We start from the raw sequence: 19853 nt of genomic DNA, 5'->3' as shown, positions 1-19853 counted from the left end.
GGGGGGGGGGGGGGAGGAGCTGCAGAAAGTGTTGATATTTCTCCTATCTCCCCTGTATTAAAGTACTAAAAGCACTGAACAGCCACCATCTAACCCTTCCTCATACAATGTATCTTATAAAGTACAAGCAGCCCTTCGTTATAACAGTATGTATTACACATCCACAGTAAAAATAAAAATGTCATTTAACTGTCTGGACAGATAGAAGGGGAAATGAAAAGAATGAGGCAGGATTTTGTCTCTTGTACGTATTACCCTGCAAATCCTCAAAAGGAATACTTAACTGAAAGATTTAATATCCCCAGCCCCCCAGCCACATTTCAGCCCCTTTTTTTGCTCCCCCTAAAGATTAAGGGCCATGGAAAGATGTCTTCAGAGCATGGTCCTTTAAACACCCTTGAGCAAGGGAGGGCCTGCACCTGGGCTTGGCTGCAAAGATTAAAAGACTTCAGAAAAGCCCAGCTTTATTCATTACAAGGTTGGTTTGAAGAGCCATTAGCAGAGAAGGCCCTTTGAGTGTCTGAGGGAGAGAATGAACTCCTCTCAACATTCACATGCAGCCCTTCCCAAGTAAAACCACCAGTCCCAGCTCTGGTTCCCTTGCAACAGCTGTAAGGACCAAGACAACCGTTTGGGTTGTTCATTGCCTCAGCCCTTGCTTCAGCTTTCCTCTGAGACCAAATACTGCACTTTGTATATCAACACTTTTCCATACTGTAATGAGAATCCCTTTAATGGTTACTTAGTTAATTGATGTGATCTGTTCACCAGGACTCAGGCCCACACAGCTCCACATAGATTAAGTTGGGGTCTATTGGTTTGCATGTGGAAAGTTCAGCCTATGCTTTCCTGCACACACTATTTCTCTTGACCTCTCACCAGCTCAGCAAACCTAAAATCTCTACCAGCACTGTGAAGTAAAGAGAGTGGTATTAGATAAACCCATCTTATCTACCCTATGCATATCTTAAGTACTCCATCTGACATGTCAATTCAAGACACAGATATTCCAGAATTTTTCCACTAAAAACACCAAGTCTACTCAAATAGTGATACACAGCTTTAGTTGTAAATGGTCAAATTTCAGAAAAATTAAATGCAAGCACGTCTGACAAGTCTCTGCCTATTAAATTTCAACTTAAATATATTCTGAGAAGTCTGAAAAACATTGAGATCCCACTGGCAGATAGAACTCACTCTGCAGCTGTAATATTTCAACAACTGTTGGACAGTTTATGTCATTTGTGTGGAGAAAAGGAACATTTACTGTATCAGCAGATTCCTAAGTTTTCCAGCTCAGTTATTGACACATGTAAAGGATATGATCATCAGTAAAAACAAAAAGTAATCCAAAAAATGTGGGGGTCATGAATAATTTAGTTAAGCTATGCTGAGTTCATTATGAATCTATTAACATTCTTTAAAGTTGGGGTTTTTAACAACTAAGCAGAGACCGATTAAAAACACACCCTAAAACCACAAACCAAGCACTCAACAATCTATAAGCCTAGCTGTAATTTCAGTTTTTACTACAGTATGTTTATAAAAGCACATCAGTTTTAGAGCAGCTGCTCCTTAAAGAGTATTTCATCTGGCTTTAGCTCTAGGATGCAAAGATCTATTGAAATGTGCTTTGTAGGGCAACATTATTGCAAAAAAAAAAGCATTTGTAGATCAACATTAAAACAAAAAGCATTATTAAAGACCATGAGCAAATTAAGGCTTTTAGATAGCCTTAACTTTCTTTGATACAATGGAATATATGAAAGTAGATCTGTGCTGGCTAAAGTGGATATGCATTTTTGAAGTAATGCTGTTTTACTCGCCAATTTCCTACTCCTTTTGAAGAATTCAGTCAGAGGCTACTAAAAGCAGAGCATGTTATGATGTCTGTTTCAAAACATTTCTTCTTATACAAGCTATTGAGAACATATTGATAAATCTAGCAAAACATTTTTTTAATAGTGTAAAATATTTATTGATAGATTCTACCAATATTAAATATTTCCTGGAAAAAACTATGCTCCTTGTAAGAATTTATATTTTGACAATATTTTTAAAAGGAAAAATACATGGGATGTTTGAATGATGTGTGAGCAACTTTAGAGAAGCTTTAAAGCAAATTCAATGCATTTAAAATGCTATATAAATCAACATTCAGGATGAAGGGTCAGCAGGGGTTAAACTGTCTGTCCTTCTCAACTACATTCATAAATGTCTTTTCTAGCGGTACTTATAGAAGCAACCACAACTTGGATATTAAAGCCTCCAAGGAAACCAACAATAAAAGCTGCTAAGAATTTCACAAGGGTTTTTTTTTCCTTAGGTGTTAATTAAATGATCATTTAACACTGAAATGTAAACACAACATTTTCATCTACTGACAGCATAGCCTATTATAAATCCAGGGTAATAAACGTCCTGGTGTTAATACTCTGAACCAAGTTCCCACAACACACTAAGATGCCTTGTCGTGTCTAAGGTTAAGCATCTAGACACAAAACAAAGATTGTGCCTACTCGACTTCCAGTTCAATTTTCCCATCGCCCAGTGACCTAGGTAACACTTTGAGCAATAAAGAATAAATTTAATTTCTCCAGCATTTTGTGAGGATTAAGAACAATTGTTGGCCTGCAATGACTTTTTATCCTTGGATTCTTTCTCTTCCAGAGCATTCCCCCAGTTCTAAAAGAAAATTCTGATGGTTTAAGACACAGAACAAACAGAACTTTAAATTAGGCTTTTTTCAATCAATTGGAACTGTTGGAGGGGAAGCAATCAACCTTTCTTTGGACTTTCCTCAGCTATTCAGTCACTTTAGGCTTTAATCTTCCACTTGCAGAAGAAACCTAAAATCGTAGGGACAAGCCTCTTATACTTTCACATTTTCCCTTGGTCCAATTTATTTCTCTATTCTACTCTTTTTTTAATCTAGATGACATGACTGCACTTAAACGTCCACTCTGTGCAAGCCGAGATTTACAGATGTCCTCTTTATAACATTTCACACCATGTTTCTGCACCACATAACAATGGCATTTCCTCTGACATGTCTTTTTACTTTTCATTACTTCCTTCACTGAGATTCAGTTTCCTACTTAACTCTTGCCTAAAAGGTTTCCTATTTCACAATTTACCAAAGCTTTCAAGGTTAACCCTCCAGGAACAATCCAGGGACTCATTCAGATTGGACATGAATATGGCTACAGGTGACCCAAACCCAGTTACTTAAATTTTCGTAATAAAAAGCAATTATTTCTGCTCAGTTCTCTGCTTTGATCAGAATCATGTCAACAAAAATAGAGGATGATTATTTACACTTGAGGCCGAACAGGTCAAGTTAATGAAGTTACCAGTTACTCTTGACTACCACCATATTATTTTTAAAGGGCTTAATTATTATTCGTGTTTTTGCATTAGACACACTTAAATATCAACACCTAACAGCAGAAGAGATTTTGAATGCTACAGATATTTATTTTCCCAGAAGAATCACTTTAAGTCATATTTTGCTTCCTCGATGTTTAACATGATCTTGAAATTAAGGGTAAAAGCAACAAACAGTTTTGGAATCTTTGTTCTAATTAAAAAATTAATAGTTATACATAACCTTACAGACACCTTTTGCTGAAATTAGTCAACTATATTGCTTGATAGTGCAGATTACGTAAAGATTCAGTGATCTGCCCAGCAGTAGAATTAGCTTACAGCCCTGAAGTCCATTCAATTTGCCATTTCATCCCATAGCGAAGGAAATACTGCTTGTGAAAACAGACATTGTTTTTATAATTTAAGAAATAAAGGCAAATTTAAAGACATTTTCCAATTATCTCAAAATTAAAGATAGAAACATCTGTCAAAACATCCACTCCACAAGACAATGTTTCCAGTTTTAAAAATCCCATAGTATTTCTTCAAGTAATAACATTTAATCTCCTTTCAGTATTTGGTGCGCCTTTTTTTTCCCTGCATAGTATCATGGCAAGTTCTGTGAAAAAGCAAAAGAAAACTTAGCTCAGGAAAAGCCTAGATTACAAGATTCTAAAACAAAGGGCAGGAGGAGTAATGTAGTGAAGTTTGAAGTCAAATAATCACACATAATCATACATTTTACTTTTTTTTTCTGGCTACATTTTGAAAGTTCATTTCGGTTCCACCAACACTTTCATTTAGCTAAATCTAAGGCAGAATGTTTGCTGTTGCTAGGATATAACTACTGCAAGTTGTACACCAAATGAATATATTTAATTCTTGTTCCTGTGCTCAAAAAATAAATCACCTTATGAATTGTACAAGTCCAGAATCTCTGTAAAGTCATCTTACCACCTCTAACCCTATGAAAGTATAACTTATGTCTGAAGCAAAGCTGCAATGGTATTTTTGTTCTGCTCACTGCATTATTAAAGGATGACAGAGTTTTCCATATTGAAACATTATAGCAGAGAATGAGAACTTACGGTAAATGCAAATTATGGTACAACAAGAGAGAAGATATACATGCAAATCAAGTTGTATTATGAAATATACAAGCTCCTAATTCACTTTTATCTCTAGATTAAAAAGCATATACTATATGCTGTAGCTCTTTGTTAGTAATTTTCAAAGATACTTATTTAAGAACTATAGTAATTGTTCTGAAGTGATGCTCATAAAATAATGCTAGTAATCAAAAACTAGCTAGTATTAAAATTGGTATGGTTTTACCAACTTTTCTACTTATAAGCCTATTTATTTGTTTAGATAAAACAATTTAAATCTTGCATTTGAACTACACCACTAGCAGAAAAAAAACCCAAAACACAAGTTGCAACACTGGCAAGACTAACGTAATGTCTGGAAGAGTTGCTTGTTTCTGTTTACCTCTAAAAAGATAAGACTTAAATCAATCATACAAAAAAAATTGTTTACTTGCATGCAGGCTACTAGAATGTCCTATAACAAATCATAAAAACAGACAAATTACTAAAAAAACAATACAGTTTCTTGGAAAGGATCTAGTAACAATATGGCTTCACAATACATTCTGCAAAAATATATTTAATTGCTGCATATCCAGCACACTCCCACAACAAGGTGTAGCACACCAATGCTACTGCAGCACACGCAACAGTGGAAACGTAACCATTACACTTCTCCAACAGTAGATCTGCTTTCAAAAGGAGAGAAGTTCACACAGAATGTCTTTTTAGAATAGGAAGCTCATTCTTGCTTCTCATAGAATTTTTAATATCCACAGCCACCTGTTTGCAGTTGGAATAAGATTTCAGAGGCTTTGGGATAATAAACATTTTTCTAATGAGCAATTTCTCCAGAGCTGTTGAAACTGACTCAGACTGAAGATAAAGATCTTCTTTACAAAATTATTATTATAGTCTCAGTCGTCATGATTACTGTTAAAAAAAGATATGAGAAGACCATAAATTAAGCCTCAACTTCAGCTACCTTAGCAGTAAGATGACCCGTCTTGAAAGGTATTTCTAAAGGTGCTGTTTCAGCATCTAACATACACAATATTTTTTTTATTCCTATTTGATGGCATTTTCTCGCTTGACAAAGGGAAAAGAAAACAACACTCAGCAAAAGGGTATAAACGCAAATGATGCAAATCACAGGTCCTCGTTCAGCATCTTGAAAACCAGACCCGAGAGCTGCCTGGAGAGCTTCCCCCCACTGAGCACCAGGCGCCCGCAGCCTTCCCCGCACCGGGAGCGGGCAGCGGCGCTCGGGGCACCGGGCTGGATGAGTAATGATGTCGGTCCGACGGGACAACGGTAACCCTGGCAACTGTAACCTGCAATTCCTGCCTAACCATTGTGGGATTTATTGTGGCAGGGGCCAAAGAGGCCAAGAGTAAAATGAAGCAGAGAACTATGGTGTCTGACACATCTAGTACCACACACTTTAATCAAAGCTGGCAGAAATTAATTCAGGAGGAATTTTTGCAAGGGCCCCCCCATGCAGTGCGTTTTGTTTGTTGCTGCTGCTGTTCTGGCCTAGGGTATTTTTGAAGGTTTATGTTTAGTATTTTTCCTTTAATTTTTAACTACTCTGAATATTTAAGCGACTAACTTAAAAGACAACTCGAAACTGTTTATCAGAGTATATAATTTTTCTCCTGTAGAGAAAGAATATCTTATTCACAATGCTTACCTTCTCCCATACATATACTAGATGGAAAACGTATCTCAGGTCAGACCACATCCACCAGAAAGATTGTTTTTTCAAAGTCAGTATCACGTAACTTATACAGCAATTATTGGTCAGTAAGGATACTTCACCTTATTCCAAGCACAAGACATGTAAATCAAAAGGGATAAGCTTGGTGCATGGAATTCAACCTTTACATGCCACTGATTAATAAAGATGTATTTTAAAAGTGAATTTTCCAACAGCTTTGGATCCAGCACTTGGTATCCTGCAGTAAGCAGCAATCAATGAACTGTGATCTAACCACCCAAAGTAAGCAGTCAGAGTCTGTTTGCCTCAGAGAAGCATTCACTAGACTGTAGGAGTTCTCCATACTAAGGTATCATCACAAATGATAGACAAACTGGTGAGTGAACATCCAGGTCAATGAAAACAACGCATCCCCTTCTTGCAGGAAAAATACCCCAGGGGCACTTTCAACAGCCCTTATATTTTAACAGTATCCGATCAGAACACAGATTCATGTTCATTTTCCTTTGAAAGATACCTTGCAAGGTAAGACTAATATACCCTGCAGCACTACTTCTACTATTTTTAGCATTAACTACTTCCTACTAAAATATTTATGTCAAAACACCTTTGCAGATAACTCTTAATGGAAAAATCAGTTTCTGCTTTAATAAAATTACACATTTTAACTAGTTCCAGGAGATTTCTTGGAAGGCTGCTACACCTAAAATATTTTTCAGGTTTCTTTCAATTACCTTTGAAAATCAAGCATCTTTAGACACAGAAAATAATGCACTGTCTCTTTTAAATTCTCAACCTATAGCTTTCCTTTACTTACACTTCCCATCTGTCAACAAGTGCTTGTAATTTTATTACACTGTCCTGTAGTTTATGCAGAGTTGGTATTATTTTACAGAGTTCTGTTAATGGACTGGATAAATGGTAATGCTATTTAAACTAGTCTCCTGCTCCACCAAACACAGCTGCAACTGTACTACTATTTCTAGGCAAACATCTTGACCTGAACACGCAGTGCTCTCTCAACCCGTCCAAAGAGAAATTGGAGCAGACAGCAAAGGGAAAGCATAGCTGGCCGCTGGCGGCAACCAACTGTGTCTAATCATAATTCATATACAGAGTACCCTCTTTCTTTTATATTGCATTTGGGCTACACAACAAGCATATGTGCTTCTTCACCTGGCATCTCATTTACAGCCATGGGTCAAATGGTAATTATTATTCACAGAAGCTCAACAGTAAGCTGAAAACTTGCAGTATACACACTATTTGATTAGCTGTTAAATGCCAAAAAGAAGCATTAAAACCAAAGCATATTATAAATGTTATTGATTATGTTTAGAAAACTTTAATTCTCCTTAGAAATATATTTATTTGAATGTAAAGATATCCATGCATAAACAATGATACATGTACAAAAAATAATTTTATATTCTTCATAGTGAACACATCTGAAAACTGACCAAGAATGTTTTTTTTTAATACATATTTAGTGTTAGGCAACTGTAGGATTTTCAGAACCATTTATATATTTTTAAAAAACATGAATACATTATAACCAGACATTCACTTTCATGGTCTGATCAACAATAACCCTTAGGCAGAGGAAATTTAATACTGTGAAGCCAGTGATATCTTACTTTCCACCATATACACTATGAGCAGTTGTGTACTTCATGTCAAAGGACATTATAGCTTTAATACTACTATCAACCAAATATACAATTCTGGATTAAATTTATTCAAGTATGGTTTTGCCAGAAGCATGCATTCATTTTTCTCCCGAGAATTATGGCTCACTTCTGTTTTGTATGGATTTATATAACAACCATTAGACTATAAGTAGAAAACTGAAATTATCATAAATTCCTTTCATTTTCCTTCCTGATGGGAGCAATATCTTTACCATGGCTGATGGAAATTATAAGAGAGACTCAATTGTTAGTATAGAAAATCAAATATTAATGTATTCTAGTATTATAGCAGAGTTCAGTTTTCTATCAGAACAAAAGCCATCAGGAGCTTCCTGGTCTAATAATTTAATAACTCATTGCATCTACAGGAAAGTTCTAGAAACAAAAACATACATCCAAAGGAAAGAAAAATACACTGAACTAAATATTTACATTAGTCATTTTCAGTTTACCATTTCAAATCACTACAAGAGGGAGAAAAAGAACTATTGTTTCCCAATATTAAAACAGAAATCAACTCCCCAAAATAAAAGCTTCATTATTCCATTTGTCCTCAAAAATATTCCTGTATACTAAAGCAGAAGCCATTTGGAGATCCACAGCCTTCCTCCACCTTCCCTTTTTTCCAAGCACACAAGGGGTGAAACTCAATAAAATCAGTAATTTCAACAGCAGAAATCTCACCTGAAGTCTAAAGAAATGTGTCAAATACCTTTTCAAAGCCTACTTAAGCATGTCATGTTGTATCCCTTCCATACTACATACTGTAATTTAAAGGTACCTTAACATTTATTTTGTTACAATAACTGCGTAAATACAGAAATCAGTATCTAAACTTCATTCCATGTTTTTACTGCAACAGAAATAAGTGGGTTCTTAAAAGGGCCAATACATTAAGAATGTTGGCAAGAGCAGGACATTCTCAAACCAAAGAATACAACCAAAACAAAAACTCATTACTCATTTGATGTAGTATGTATGTAAAGGCAAAACATTTCAGTTTTTCGTCCCAGAGCTGAAGTTACTACCTATGTTTTCTTTATGATGGGACACAGGAGACTTCTCCACAGACCTACCATTTGCCAACGCTACTGTTCTTCCGGTCAAGTGTGTACAGCCACGAAAACACACCACCACAAAACCAAAGTGCTCATGCAATGCTGTATCCGTGGATCAGAATCTTAATAGGTATTTATTTCTTTTAATGCATAAATAGTGAGAATATATGAAGCAGTATTTTTATGATCAGTATCTGATATAGATTAAAAAAAATCATGCAAAGCAGTCAAAGAAAATACTCATCCTAAACAAAATATCTAAGTTCCTAGATGCAATTTTAGCCCTGAGGCAACAGACAAAAAGCCTAATGCAAGACACCGTAACACAACAATTCCAAGTCTTCCAGAACAATAGTTATTGGGTTGTGCCTACTTACAGCCTGTATAACTTCGGCGTCCCCAGAAAGAGCAGCTCAGAAAGCAACTGAAGGTTATTTCTGTTTAGGCGCCTTTAGAAAGAAAAAGAAAGTTGTGTTAAGTTTCAAGTGCTACAACAGTGCCATGCAACCACTTAAGAGCTGGCATTCCAGCACTGTAACAAGCTGATTTTAAAGACCAGAAAGGCTATGCAATGCTGGTCCATTAGCAGAGACATGGTCCAGTAGTAAATTTACCATGGGCTAATTACATTTTCTGGTTTCCCCAACAGACCATATTACCTATTTTAAGATTTTGAATCTCTGTAGTGTGAATCAACCATTAAGTCAGGACTCTATCTGGAATAAACAACCAGAAAACTTAAACTAAATCAGCAGTGCAACTTCAGTTCCCCAACTCTTGTGTTCCTCTTAGTATGATAATTGACATTTTGTGACCATGGAAAAAAACATGTATCAAATGCATACACTTAATTAAGTAATGAGATAATGTATTTAAAGATACATATAACCTTTTTAAATAAAAACGCAAAGGAAGCTGTTACGGGAACCTTGTTCAAGTAAAAGTCAAGAAGTCTCATCATATTTCACAGAATCACAGAATCATATTTGGCATTACAATAATGTATTTTCCTGCATGCAGTTTTTCTTCCTACAGCTGTAAATGTACAGCTAAACACCATCAGTTGTACATAAGAGACTACAAAAGAAAAACTGCAACTGGAACCTGTAAAGCACCCATTTATCTCACTCAACATGCTGATCAGGGTCAAAATTGCCTAGTTTGAGGTGACAAGTTCAAAGCCCATTGTATTATAGTCCTAGGCAACAAAACAACCACTAGCCAAGAAATATCCACCTTCATAATTTTTTTAAATATACAATGCAGATTATTCTGTTATGCATGTCACAGCTCTGGAGCATACAGTTATACCACTCAAGAATTCAACCTCAAAACAGATTTTTGATAATTTTTAAGCAATGCTCCACACATGCCACCTGCCATTGAAGCAAAGACACATACTGAAAAAACTGCTTTGTCCCAACATCAAAAGTCTCATTTTGCAATGCACAGTGCTTCTCAATTCAGTAATTAAAGGCATTCCTGGACACCAGACTGAATAGCATAATCTAATATTTACTTTATCCTTATTGTAGTTATTTTACAAATGTCAATAGACTGCTACCATTCTGCAAGGCAAAAAACCACATCGAAAGCAGTTCTGCAAAGTTTTTAGAATTTCATAAAGCTTCAAAATTTATCTTAAGGCTAAATTCAAAAAATTAAGCCTGGTTAGCCTCTAACGGCTCATTTTTCAGAAACCTTGTTCCACCTGAAGGTCTTTCCAATTTAAAGATTTTCTATAACTTCACATATAGATTTACACACTTACAGTCAAGATCTAGTTTTATGTATCTCCATGGTTTAGTTCACTTAGCTATGGCTCCATTAAAGTTAAATGGGACTACTGATAAATGCAAAATAATCTGAGAAATATTCTTACATAGCCACAGGTTTATTCCCAAATTTCAAACCATAAGCAAGCAGCCAGCTTTTTGAGATCTAGATATCCCTAATTCTCCAGTTTTAATGTCAGGTTCCTCTTAGTTAAGCACCAAAAATCCTTTAAGCAGAAGAAATTGAACTCCCACTTTTAGAAGATAAAAAAAGAATGCAGAGTAAAATGAAAGGAAAATCTCCCTGAAAAGGAAGAACTATATAACTTGAATAAGTGAGATGAGTGAAGAAAGTTTAGTATATTAGTAAGAATTACAAAAAAAAATACTTTATTTAGGAACAAAAGATCTGAATTGTGATGTTGCAAGTAGTATTTCCAAATCAATAGATGGAAAGTTTTCAATACAAAGACAAGAGCTATAAGGAAGTCAATGACTAGTGGAAGGCTTTTGATTTGAAAGTTGTTTAAAAAGAAAACCTTACCTACATGAAAAAAAAAGAAACTGTTATATTTTAGAATTTGTGGATCTACTGCATTTTCAAATAAGGTCATTTAAAAATAGACATTTTCTTATCTTTAGTAAATATATGTATGAAAATATACTAAGACCACAAAACTGAAGTAGTAGAAAAAGTTTCAAAGTAGCATTTAAAATTTGGGATCCAAAAAGAAAATGAAAATGGAATTCAACATTGAAAGTGAACAAATTGCTAAAAAGAAAAAAATTCACTCATCTCTTCAATAAATAGATAGTTCAGACTTGGAACCTTCAAGTCTGAGTACAGATCCAAAAGTACATGAGAAAACACGCAGAGTAAAGACTATGGGAAATAAAACTAAATCACAAGCCATTCAGGACAGAAATTTCTGTTGGTATTTAAGGACTCTACTAGATACTACACAACACTAGCAAACTGTAACTGAAGAGGCAATAAAATCACTCAGGATCTGTATTTTAGTAGAAGTTCTGTATAATACAAAAAAAGGCACTGCAGTACAATGACATAATATTAACCGATGATAAAGCTCTTGAGGCAGGCTGCTTTCCACTACATGCTACGACAGTCTAGTTGTGTCTTACAACGACACTAAGCATTACTTTAGAAGGATACGTCACAGGTGGAATACTCGTGCTTGTACCTAACTTTCTATACAAGCAGTTAATACCTTAGATGAGTAGTTCATTATTATCTGTAGTTCATGCAGCCCACACAACTGAGTGTACTGTTAACATACTGACACATGTGCTACTGCATAGATTTTAAAATCTAAGTTACGCACAATAAATCAGGTTCATGAATTAGCCTAATAAACAGCACAAATCTCATTAGTCAGTTTCTACCAAGTAAGCTTGACTCTCAGAATTGTTTCAACCTACGTTTTAACTTCGCCTTTTACAAAATTAAAGCTTTTGTTCTTTGAGCACTGAAGTTAATTGTGGGAATATTACAGTCAAATAATTTACTAATCTTTAATGATCACTGAATTTTGTAGCTCCTACTTTGAATAATTTCATCCCTCTCACTGGAGTTTTTTTAGAATTAAATTTTCCCTTCTAAAAATCTGATCATTCCTTACCACCTTTACTTAAGAATATAAAAATATTACTAATTTTCATGAAGGCAATAATGTGAAGTATGTCCTCTTTAGTACTTAAGGCTTTAGCTACTCTGTACATCTAAAAAGTTACTACAGATGCTTTCAAATGAGCCAATTTGCTGCTCCTAATTTTCATACAAGGAGATTTTATGAACTACACTTCACTGAAATGTATTTTTCAGAACTATAATAAGCAATTCTATTTAAAAGATATGCCATGAATTCACACACAAGTGGATGTGAACAAGGATGCAGGGCAAATCTAGAATACACAGATTAGCATTGCATTACACAGCAGCCACCATGAAGAGCTTCCAATCTTTGAGATAGAGACAGTCAAAAAACACACTACAATTTTAGAACCTTTTGCTAATCTACATGGTTCTCCAGTATTTCCATTTTTCAGGTGACCTCATGCTTAGTTTTGTCTGAAATAGCAATACCTATCCAGAACACAGACACAGTGGAACAAGAGAAGAGACAGGCATAATCCTCTTTCTCCCTGGAGCTGAAACTCAAGGTAAGCACAGATAAATCACAGAATTTATGACTATCAATTTCAAAGAATAACAGCTACTGCAGAGCAAAAACAACCAACTTGTTTTCTTTCCATGCATGTTGGCAGAGACACCACCACAGCTAGCGAGCAGTCAACATTTCCCCTGCAACTGTACAGTAACAGAAGTTTCAGCTGCACCAACCAAACTGCTCCCTAGAACTGGAATGAAGTTCAAGGTGAAGAACTGAAGAAAGTAATGAGATTTTGTACTGCTACCATTTAGTTTCCCAGTGGAGCTAGAAAAACTTGGATTTCTCAAGCAAAGGCAAAGAGCTCAGAAGAGATGAAGTGTTAGTGGTGTGAGCAACAGAAAGTGTACTGGAGAATCAATTCTAACTTGAAAAAATATTTGACTGTGAAGTCCCTTGGTAGCGGCCAAAAATAAATGGATGAGGGCCCAACATCATAGAACTCTTTCAATTTAACAAAACTGAGGCACAGTTGCAATTAAAATATTTATATAAAATTTCTTTTTCTTCATATCTTTAGGAAGAGATTCAGCAAACTGACAGATTGGCACAGGTAAATTCTTGGGCTCTTCATGATTAATTTAAGCAAAGTCTATATACTACCTAAAGTACACCCAGTATTTTAAATAAAGCCCCAAGAGCTTAGTCTTCTAAACACAGTAAAAACTGGAAAAGTATATTCAAAGTGAAATGATAGAAGTATACAGAAGGATGAATTTAAGAACAAAGGATGAAAATACTCTTCAAGGGAAGCCAAGTACCAACAGGTAGATAAAAAGTAGGTACAGATAAGCAATAGTTTGCACTGTGAAGCAGACAGCAGTAAGGTAAGTAAAGAAATTGGCTTGATTTGAGTTACTCATTCTAGAAAACAGGCTTGCTTCACAGAAATGGGTGTATTTCTGGGTTTTACTTGTCTTCTAAATGCAGCCAGAGGGATAGGTAGAGGATGAGAATTAAGAGGTAATTTGTGGGAAGAGCATATTACGCACCCAGTGACATGTATCCTAAGCCACTGAAGTATAGTCAAGCCGACAATCCATTCTGGTGGCTCTATTGAGTTTTCAATGCCTCAGTAACTGTAATCCAGTATCAGTCATGCACAGGAAAGGAAGGAAAAATCTTAATTACACTGTCTGCAATGTAATCTGAAATAGCTGTAATTCTCATATGAGACTGCACAACCTCTCTTATCAACTGAGTTGTTCCAGTGCTTAATTGTCCTCATGGTAAAGAAGTTTTGCCCTTTTATCCAGCCATAACCTCTTATTTCCATTTATGCTTGTTATCCCACCATACCAATGAGCCTGGTTTGAGCTTTTTGATAACCACCTGAGAGCTACTGGAAGGCTCCTATTTCGTCCCCCACAAGCTTCTCCCAGTGGGTTTTAGTTCAAATAGATGCAATTCTAGCCATAGGCTCCCTAAAATAACAGAAGTTCTCAACTTGAAAATTGATCAAAGTTAAGTTGTTACAAGTAAATTATAAATTGGCTGCACTCTTTAATTAGAAACAGCCTATCCCATTGGGTGAAGAGAGACTGAGAACCTTCCAAAACTCTAAATACAAGGCACAGATGCATTTTATTCTACCACCACTGCTTCAGGAAGAAGGATAGAAGGCTTCCAACTCACACAAAGTTAATAACAGAAGTCATTATTTTTCATTCCTCTTTCAAAGTTAGTGAGAGAAGTAAATACACTATCTGTGCATAGTAACACACAGTAAAGCTTAGAAACTATACTTTACAAAGGAGCACATCCACACATACTGTTTGTCATCTGAAAACATTACTATTGCACCCATTTAGAACTAACATGTCTTTTCACTTAAGGTCATTTGCAAAATATGCATAAACTTTGAAAGCACACAAACATTTTTTTCATTAACTTTCAATTTTAAACTAAAGGACATTTCAGTGAACAAACCACTGAGTGTTCACACAACAGCACTTTTCACTCACAATGATTGAGCCCACCAGGCTTCTCAAGTAGTTCCAACAGGCTACAGGGAGATGCCTCTGCCAGGAAGGTCTGCTGCCAGTTCAGGATTTATGACCTCAGGCAACACAGAATCAACCTACATAATTATCCAAGTTTCTCCATGGATTGATTAAACTATTAAGGCCTAAAATCCTAACCCTCAATATACAGGGTCAGAATAACAGACATCAGAATAAGTGATGCCTATCTCCTCACCAGACAACTTCATATACAGCTTGACTTAGGCTCAAGCCTGCAAGGAAGGCAAAGCATAGTACTTTTCTACAAAAATATGTGCTGCTGTATCTACCAGAGGCAGCCATGTCCAAAGACACAATCTATTGAACTTCAACACATCTGGCAACTGCTGCCTGTAAGACTTGTGTGAACATGTCACCCAGTGATAAGAAGGCCCAAGAACTAAAAGCTAAGCAAAAGATTCTGCCAGTTTTTTCATTAAGAATTCTCTGTGAGTATCTTCTCGTCTTTAGTCAAACTACTCAATCTCATTAAACCTAGCAGTATCAAGTTTACTAATTACATGAAAAAATGAAATGGAATCTGAGAAATTCAGGGCTGATCTTACAGCATTTGGATGCCCAAATCAAAATTTTCTTCAACTCAAGAACTCCTTAATCAGGGCTCCTTTTGCCAACCTAAATAATAACTAGCTAAGATATCTAAGGTAGTTTCAATTTAGTATCAAATACCAAATAGGTTCTGGAAGGAAACAGGACACAGACACTACTGCAAACTCAGCTTCTTAGTTCTGTAGCAAATGGTGAAAGTTACTTTGCAAACCACAGTAGTGTATTTTACTAACATACACTACTTGAACCCTAATATAATTTGTTCTTAATTCTCTTCTCAAACAGGGTTGAAGTCCAAAATTACCACACTCCTCACCTACCCCAATAAATTCTCCACACATTATGCCAAAGGCTATTCTGCACAAAGATTCAGAGAAATTACATTTAAACATAAGTCTGACTCTGAGGGTGGTCAAAACATCCAAACAGTTTGCCCAGAGAGGCTGTACATTCTCCATCTTTGAAGACATTCAAAACCCCAGCAGAAACAGCCCTCAGCCACCTGGCTCTGATCAACCTCACATTAGTCAACAGCCTGAGACTAGACAATCTAGTCAGGCTCCTTCAAATCTCCACAATCCTGTAAAGCTAATTCATTGGATTTTATTCTATGAAGTATACCACAAAGAAGGAAACAGAAGTTATAAAACCTCCATAAAGTAATACAAAATCAAGTATCAGATGAAGCAGTGATCATCTCTGACAACACCTGGGATCGCTTCCAAGAAAAAAGGGCAAAAAAAGGAGGGGAAGTTGATCTATTAGATGGAATTTAGCTAGAGTTGGAACAGATTGTCTAGAAAGGCAAGAAAGGCCTGCAGATAGTCTACATAGGCTTGTAACTGTCTTTCTGGCACCAAGTTACCACAGTAAATTTTCACTCAAGTATTTTTCTGTAGCACCTGTACAGGCACCCTGCCAAACTAAAGTCAGAAAGGCTGATGTGTCTTAAAAAAAAAATTAAGGGAGACTTTGCCACATTGTATTTGATTATCAGTCTAGACTATTATTAAAGACAAGCCAGCACAATGCCGTACATATTATGAAGGAAAATAAAACATTTCTGATGAAGTTTCAACCAGATGTTTTAGAGTAAATGAGGTAATATAAGAGTATGAGTCACTGAAGTAGCAGCCATGAAGCCAGATCCCTCATACATTTTGGTGTTTAAGTGTAGAATTCCACATAGAACTGTGTCTTCTGCAGTTGAAATATGGAGCATCTCAGATGCTCTTTGAAATATGCTATACTGAAATGTAATGACAACTCAATTTTCACCTGTGGCCATCAAATACTAAATCTGTTTTTTTATTAAAAATTGAATTGGCTCTGCAACAGATAAGTATGATTTTTACCAATAGCAAAACTAAAATGTGTAGCCCTCAGTTTAGTATGAGTGCTCTGTGGCATTAACTTAAAATAGTGTTTTGTGTTCAGAACCTATCTGAAAAACACTGACAGACCAGTTCTGTTCAGATTTGGTTTCAACATTTTGCAACAGTGCAAATTACCCATTTCAGAGGAAGCAAGAAAGAAGAGCATCCAGCAAACAATGTCACAAAGGATGAGCACAAAACAGATGTGGGAAAAATAAACAGCCTTCCTGCCCTGGAATTTGTAAAAAGGTCTGCAAAGAGCAAACAGGACTTCTCACTGCAGTTTGACTTCTAGACCTATAAAAGGAGTCCCATGAGAAAAGACACTCAGAGGAATAAAATATACTAAAAATAATAGTGAACATTTACTAGGCTTTTGAAAGAACAATGCTTTCAGACAGTTTTATCAAGCAGTTTTTAGTATTCTGCAATGAAAATGTAGCTATAAACTGATTTTTAAAATTCCATTAGAAGTCCGCATTTTTTAAATACTTTATTCAAAGACAGCCTTTATCTATTTTTGATTTAGCAGACATTTTTAGGGAAGATACTTTAAATTGCTTTGACAAAAGTCTGCTAATACAGAATAATGACTAAGTTGGTTGTTGTGGTTTGTTGGAGTTTTTAAACTACAAATACAGGTGCCTTGGTACAATCTGTGTAAGATGGTTTCACATTCCTTTGGTAAGTGATTAGCAGAGCAGGCTTCATGGTCTCCTCCTTTTTCTAAAATGAGGAATGCACTATGCATTGCCCTTAAACTATGTAGGATTAGCTAAGAGAAGGATTTTTCACATCCGTGATTAACAAGGAATAACTGCTCACCCCCTTCAGGGCTGTTGAAAACGTGTTCTCTATCTGAACTCATTCTTCCACTACCTAATGCACACGTATAAAGGCATTAACCCTTCAAATGCTTATATATTCTGACTTAAGTCAGACAGGTGATAAAGTATCAATGCTTTAACAGCTAAAAATATCAAAACCTCAAGCAGCTTTAAAAAACAAGCACGTGCATTAGCACCCCATGTTGTAGATAGTCAAACCTAGACCTTCCTGACTGCAGTAGTCAAGTGTTCAATATGTGCCCCAATTGGATTTATTCTCAGACTTTAGTAATGAACTTTCACACCAAAATAAAGACAAAGATGTAGTGAGAAAAGAAACTAGCTTCTGGCTATAGGGTACGATGCTAACACTTCCAGGCTAATTTCTGGCTAAAGAGCGAAGACCTCAATACAATCTTCATATGCTATAATGCAAGGTCTTACTGCTAAAAAAGCTGCATTCATTGAGACTACTCAGAGTCAAGCACAGTAAGACAAAATATTGTTCATTTATTGGCTGTTCTTTTAGCTATGATAGTGATAGAAATAATTTCTTGAACAGTAGTACCAACTCCACTGCTAACAGCATTTTTTACCAGGGGCTCTACAAAAACACACATCAGTCTTTAAACTTCACATCTAAGCCTCTATCAACTGGGAAAAAAACCCAACAGGTTTTGCTTCAGTTAAAACTCAAAAAAACACATCATAAAAACAGACAACATTTGGCATTTTTTCCAGAAGTCCCTGCTCCTGAACTTTTACCATGTAGCTCTGAAGAAATTAAATCTGGGTTTTTTAACCCTTCTCTGCAACTGAAAGGGCTATATTTCATCAGATTCAAAACCCAACAAGAAGTAGTTCAGGCAAAATCTAATTATTCTGGGATTAATTCACTGACACAGCTCACATTTAAAGAATCATAGAAATGCTGCTATTCATCTTTTAAAAGTTACTATTTTCCTACTTGGAATTCATAGTTTAAAGACAGAGATACTAAAATAACTGGAATGAAACTGCAATCTCATGCCACAAGTTCATACATAAAGCTAGCACGCATGTTTACTTTGATGGATAAAACATGCTTTCCAGAGATTAATCTGTACCCTAAGAAAGATCATACCCATCATAGTGTGCCCCTTTCCTACACTAGACAAAAAGAACAGTACTAGTTTATCTGCTGCTAATTCCCCACATAACTGCCCAGGCTTGGTGAGCAGTATTGCCCAAGACAAGCTGTATTCAGAACATTACTTCTTAGTCCATCATGCTATGTATGCCTTTGAAATGAGATAATCTGTAAAACACCAGACATTCAGAGATCACAGTAACTCATAAGTTACTGTGGGTTTTATATTTTCAAATATACTTTCATATAATTTTTTTTATACTTTAAAATATATAAACTTCTGACTGGTTTAGAACTGAAATTGGTAATTCTAAACAAGTAATATGTGAAATACAGCTAAAAAAGCATTTTATGAAACTGAATCCCACTTAGTACTTCTTACAAGATTGACTCCTATGTACTGAAGTTATAATTAAGCCCTTGCTGAAGCTGCAAACATAGCAGTTTCACATATTTATATACAGAAAATAAATCCAAGTAGTACTTAAGTTTGTTTTCTAAGAAAAACACTTTTCCTTTAAACTATGTAGTTGAAATATACTTTTTCTTGTGCTGTGACACATCTGTAAGTTTTAAATTGTTCACCAACAGCATGAACAAAACTTTAATAACTTTCAATGTTACTCAGTCAAACACTTGTAAAGGCAATACTAAGTAAACGTTCACCTCATCTTCAGTTTTAGTAACTTGTTTTAACACACTTGTGGAGATGGAGCCCAAATCAATAGCAAGTACAGACAGTCCCTCAGTTTGTTATTTTAGAATTGCGAGGTAAAAATTTAGAAAAACTTATGAACTGTAACAAAACATTTAATCCTTGAACTATTTGGTTTTCCATCATTCATTAATACATTGTAAGAAGCGTGAAAATACAACACAGCTTTCAGTTTAAAAAGCTATTTCAAGTACTAACTTGAAGTTCAACCCTTACAGCATTCTTTTGTTGAACACAGTATTTCAGCTCTCTCACACCATTTATTACACAGCGGCTGGCTTTTGGGGAGGTATGGTAGAGTAAATATTTAGCTCAGATACTAACTCAAAAGTTACAGTTGTAC

The 19853-nt window shown here is 35.6% G+C and overlaps 1 protein-coding gene across 1 annotated transcript in view; it reads right to left on the bottom strand.

Annotated features, from left to right (window-relative positions):
• The window catches only part of SLIT2 (slit homolog 2 (Drosophila)), a 265523-nt gene that overhangs the window by 232601 nt on the left and 13069 nt on the right, over positions 1–19853 (bottom strand). Inside the window, exon 5 of the mRNA XM_010001251.1 lies at positions 9304–9375. Coding sequence (XP_009999553.1) covers positions 9304–9375 — 72 coding nt within the window. The remainder of the gene's footprint in view (positions 1–9303; positions 9376–19853) is intronic.

This window comes from Chaetura pelagica, unplaced genomic scaffold (assembly GCF_000747805.2).
Source record: "Chaetura pelagica isolate M959 unplaced genomic scaffold, ChaPel_1.0 scaffold547, whole genome shotgun sequence".
In the NCBI taxonomy this organism is placed as follows: domain Eukaryota; kingdom Metazoa; phylum Chordata; class Aves; order Apodiformes; family Apodidae; genus Chaetura; species Chaetura pelagica.
Note: the sequence above shows the minus strand (reverse complement) of the source record. Positions and strands in the feature narration are given on the sequence as shown.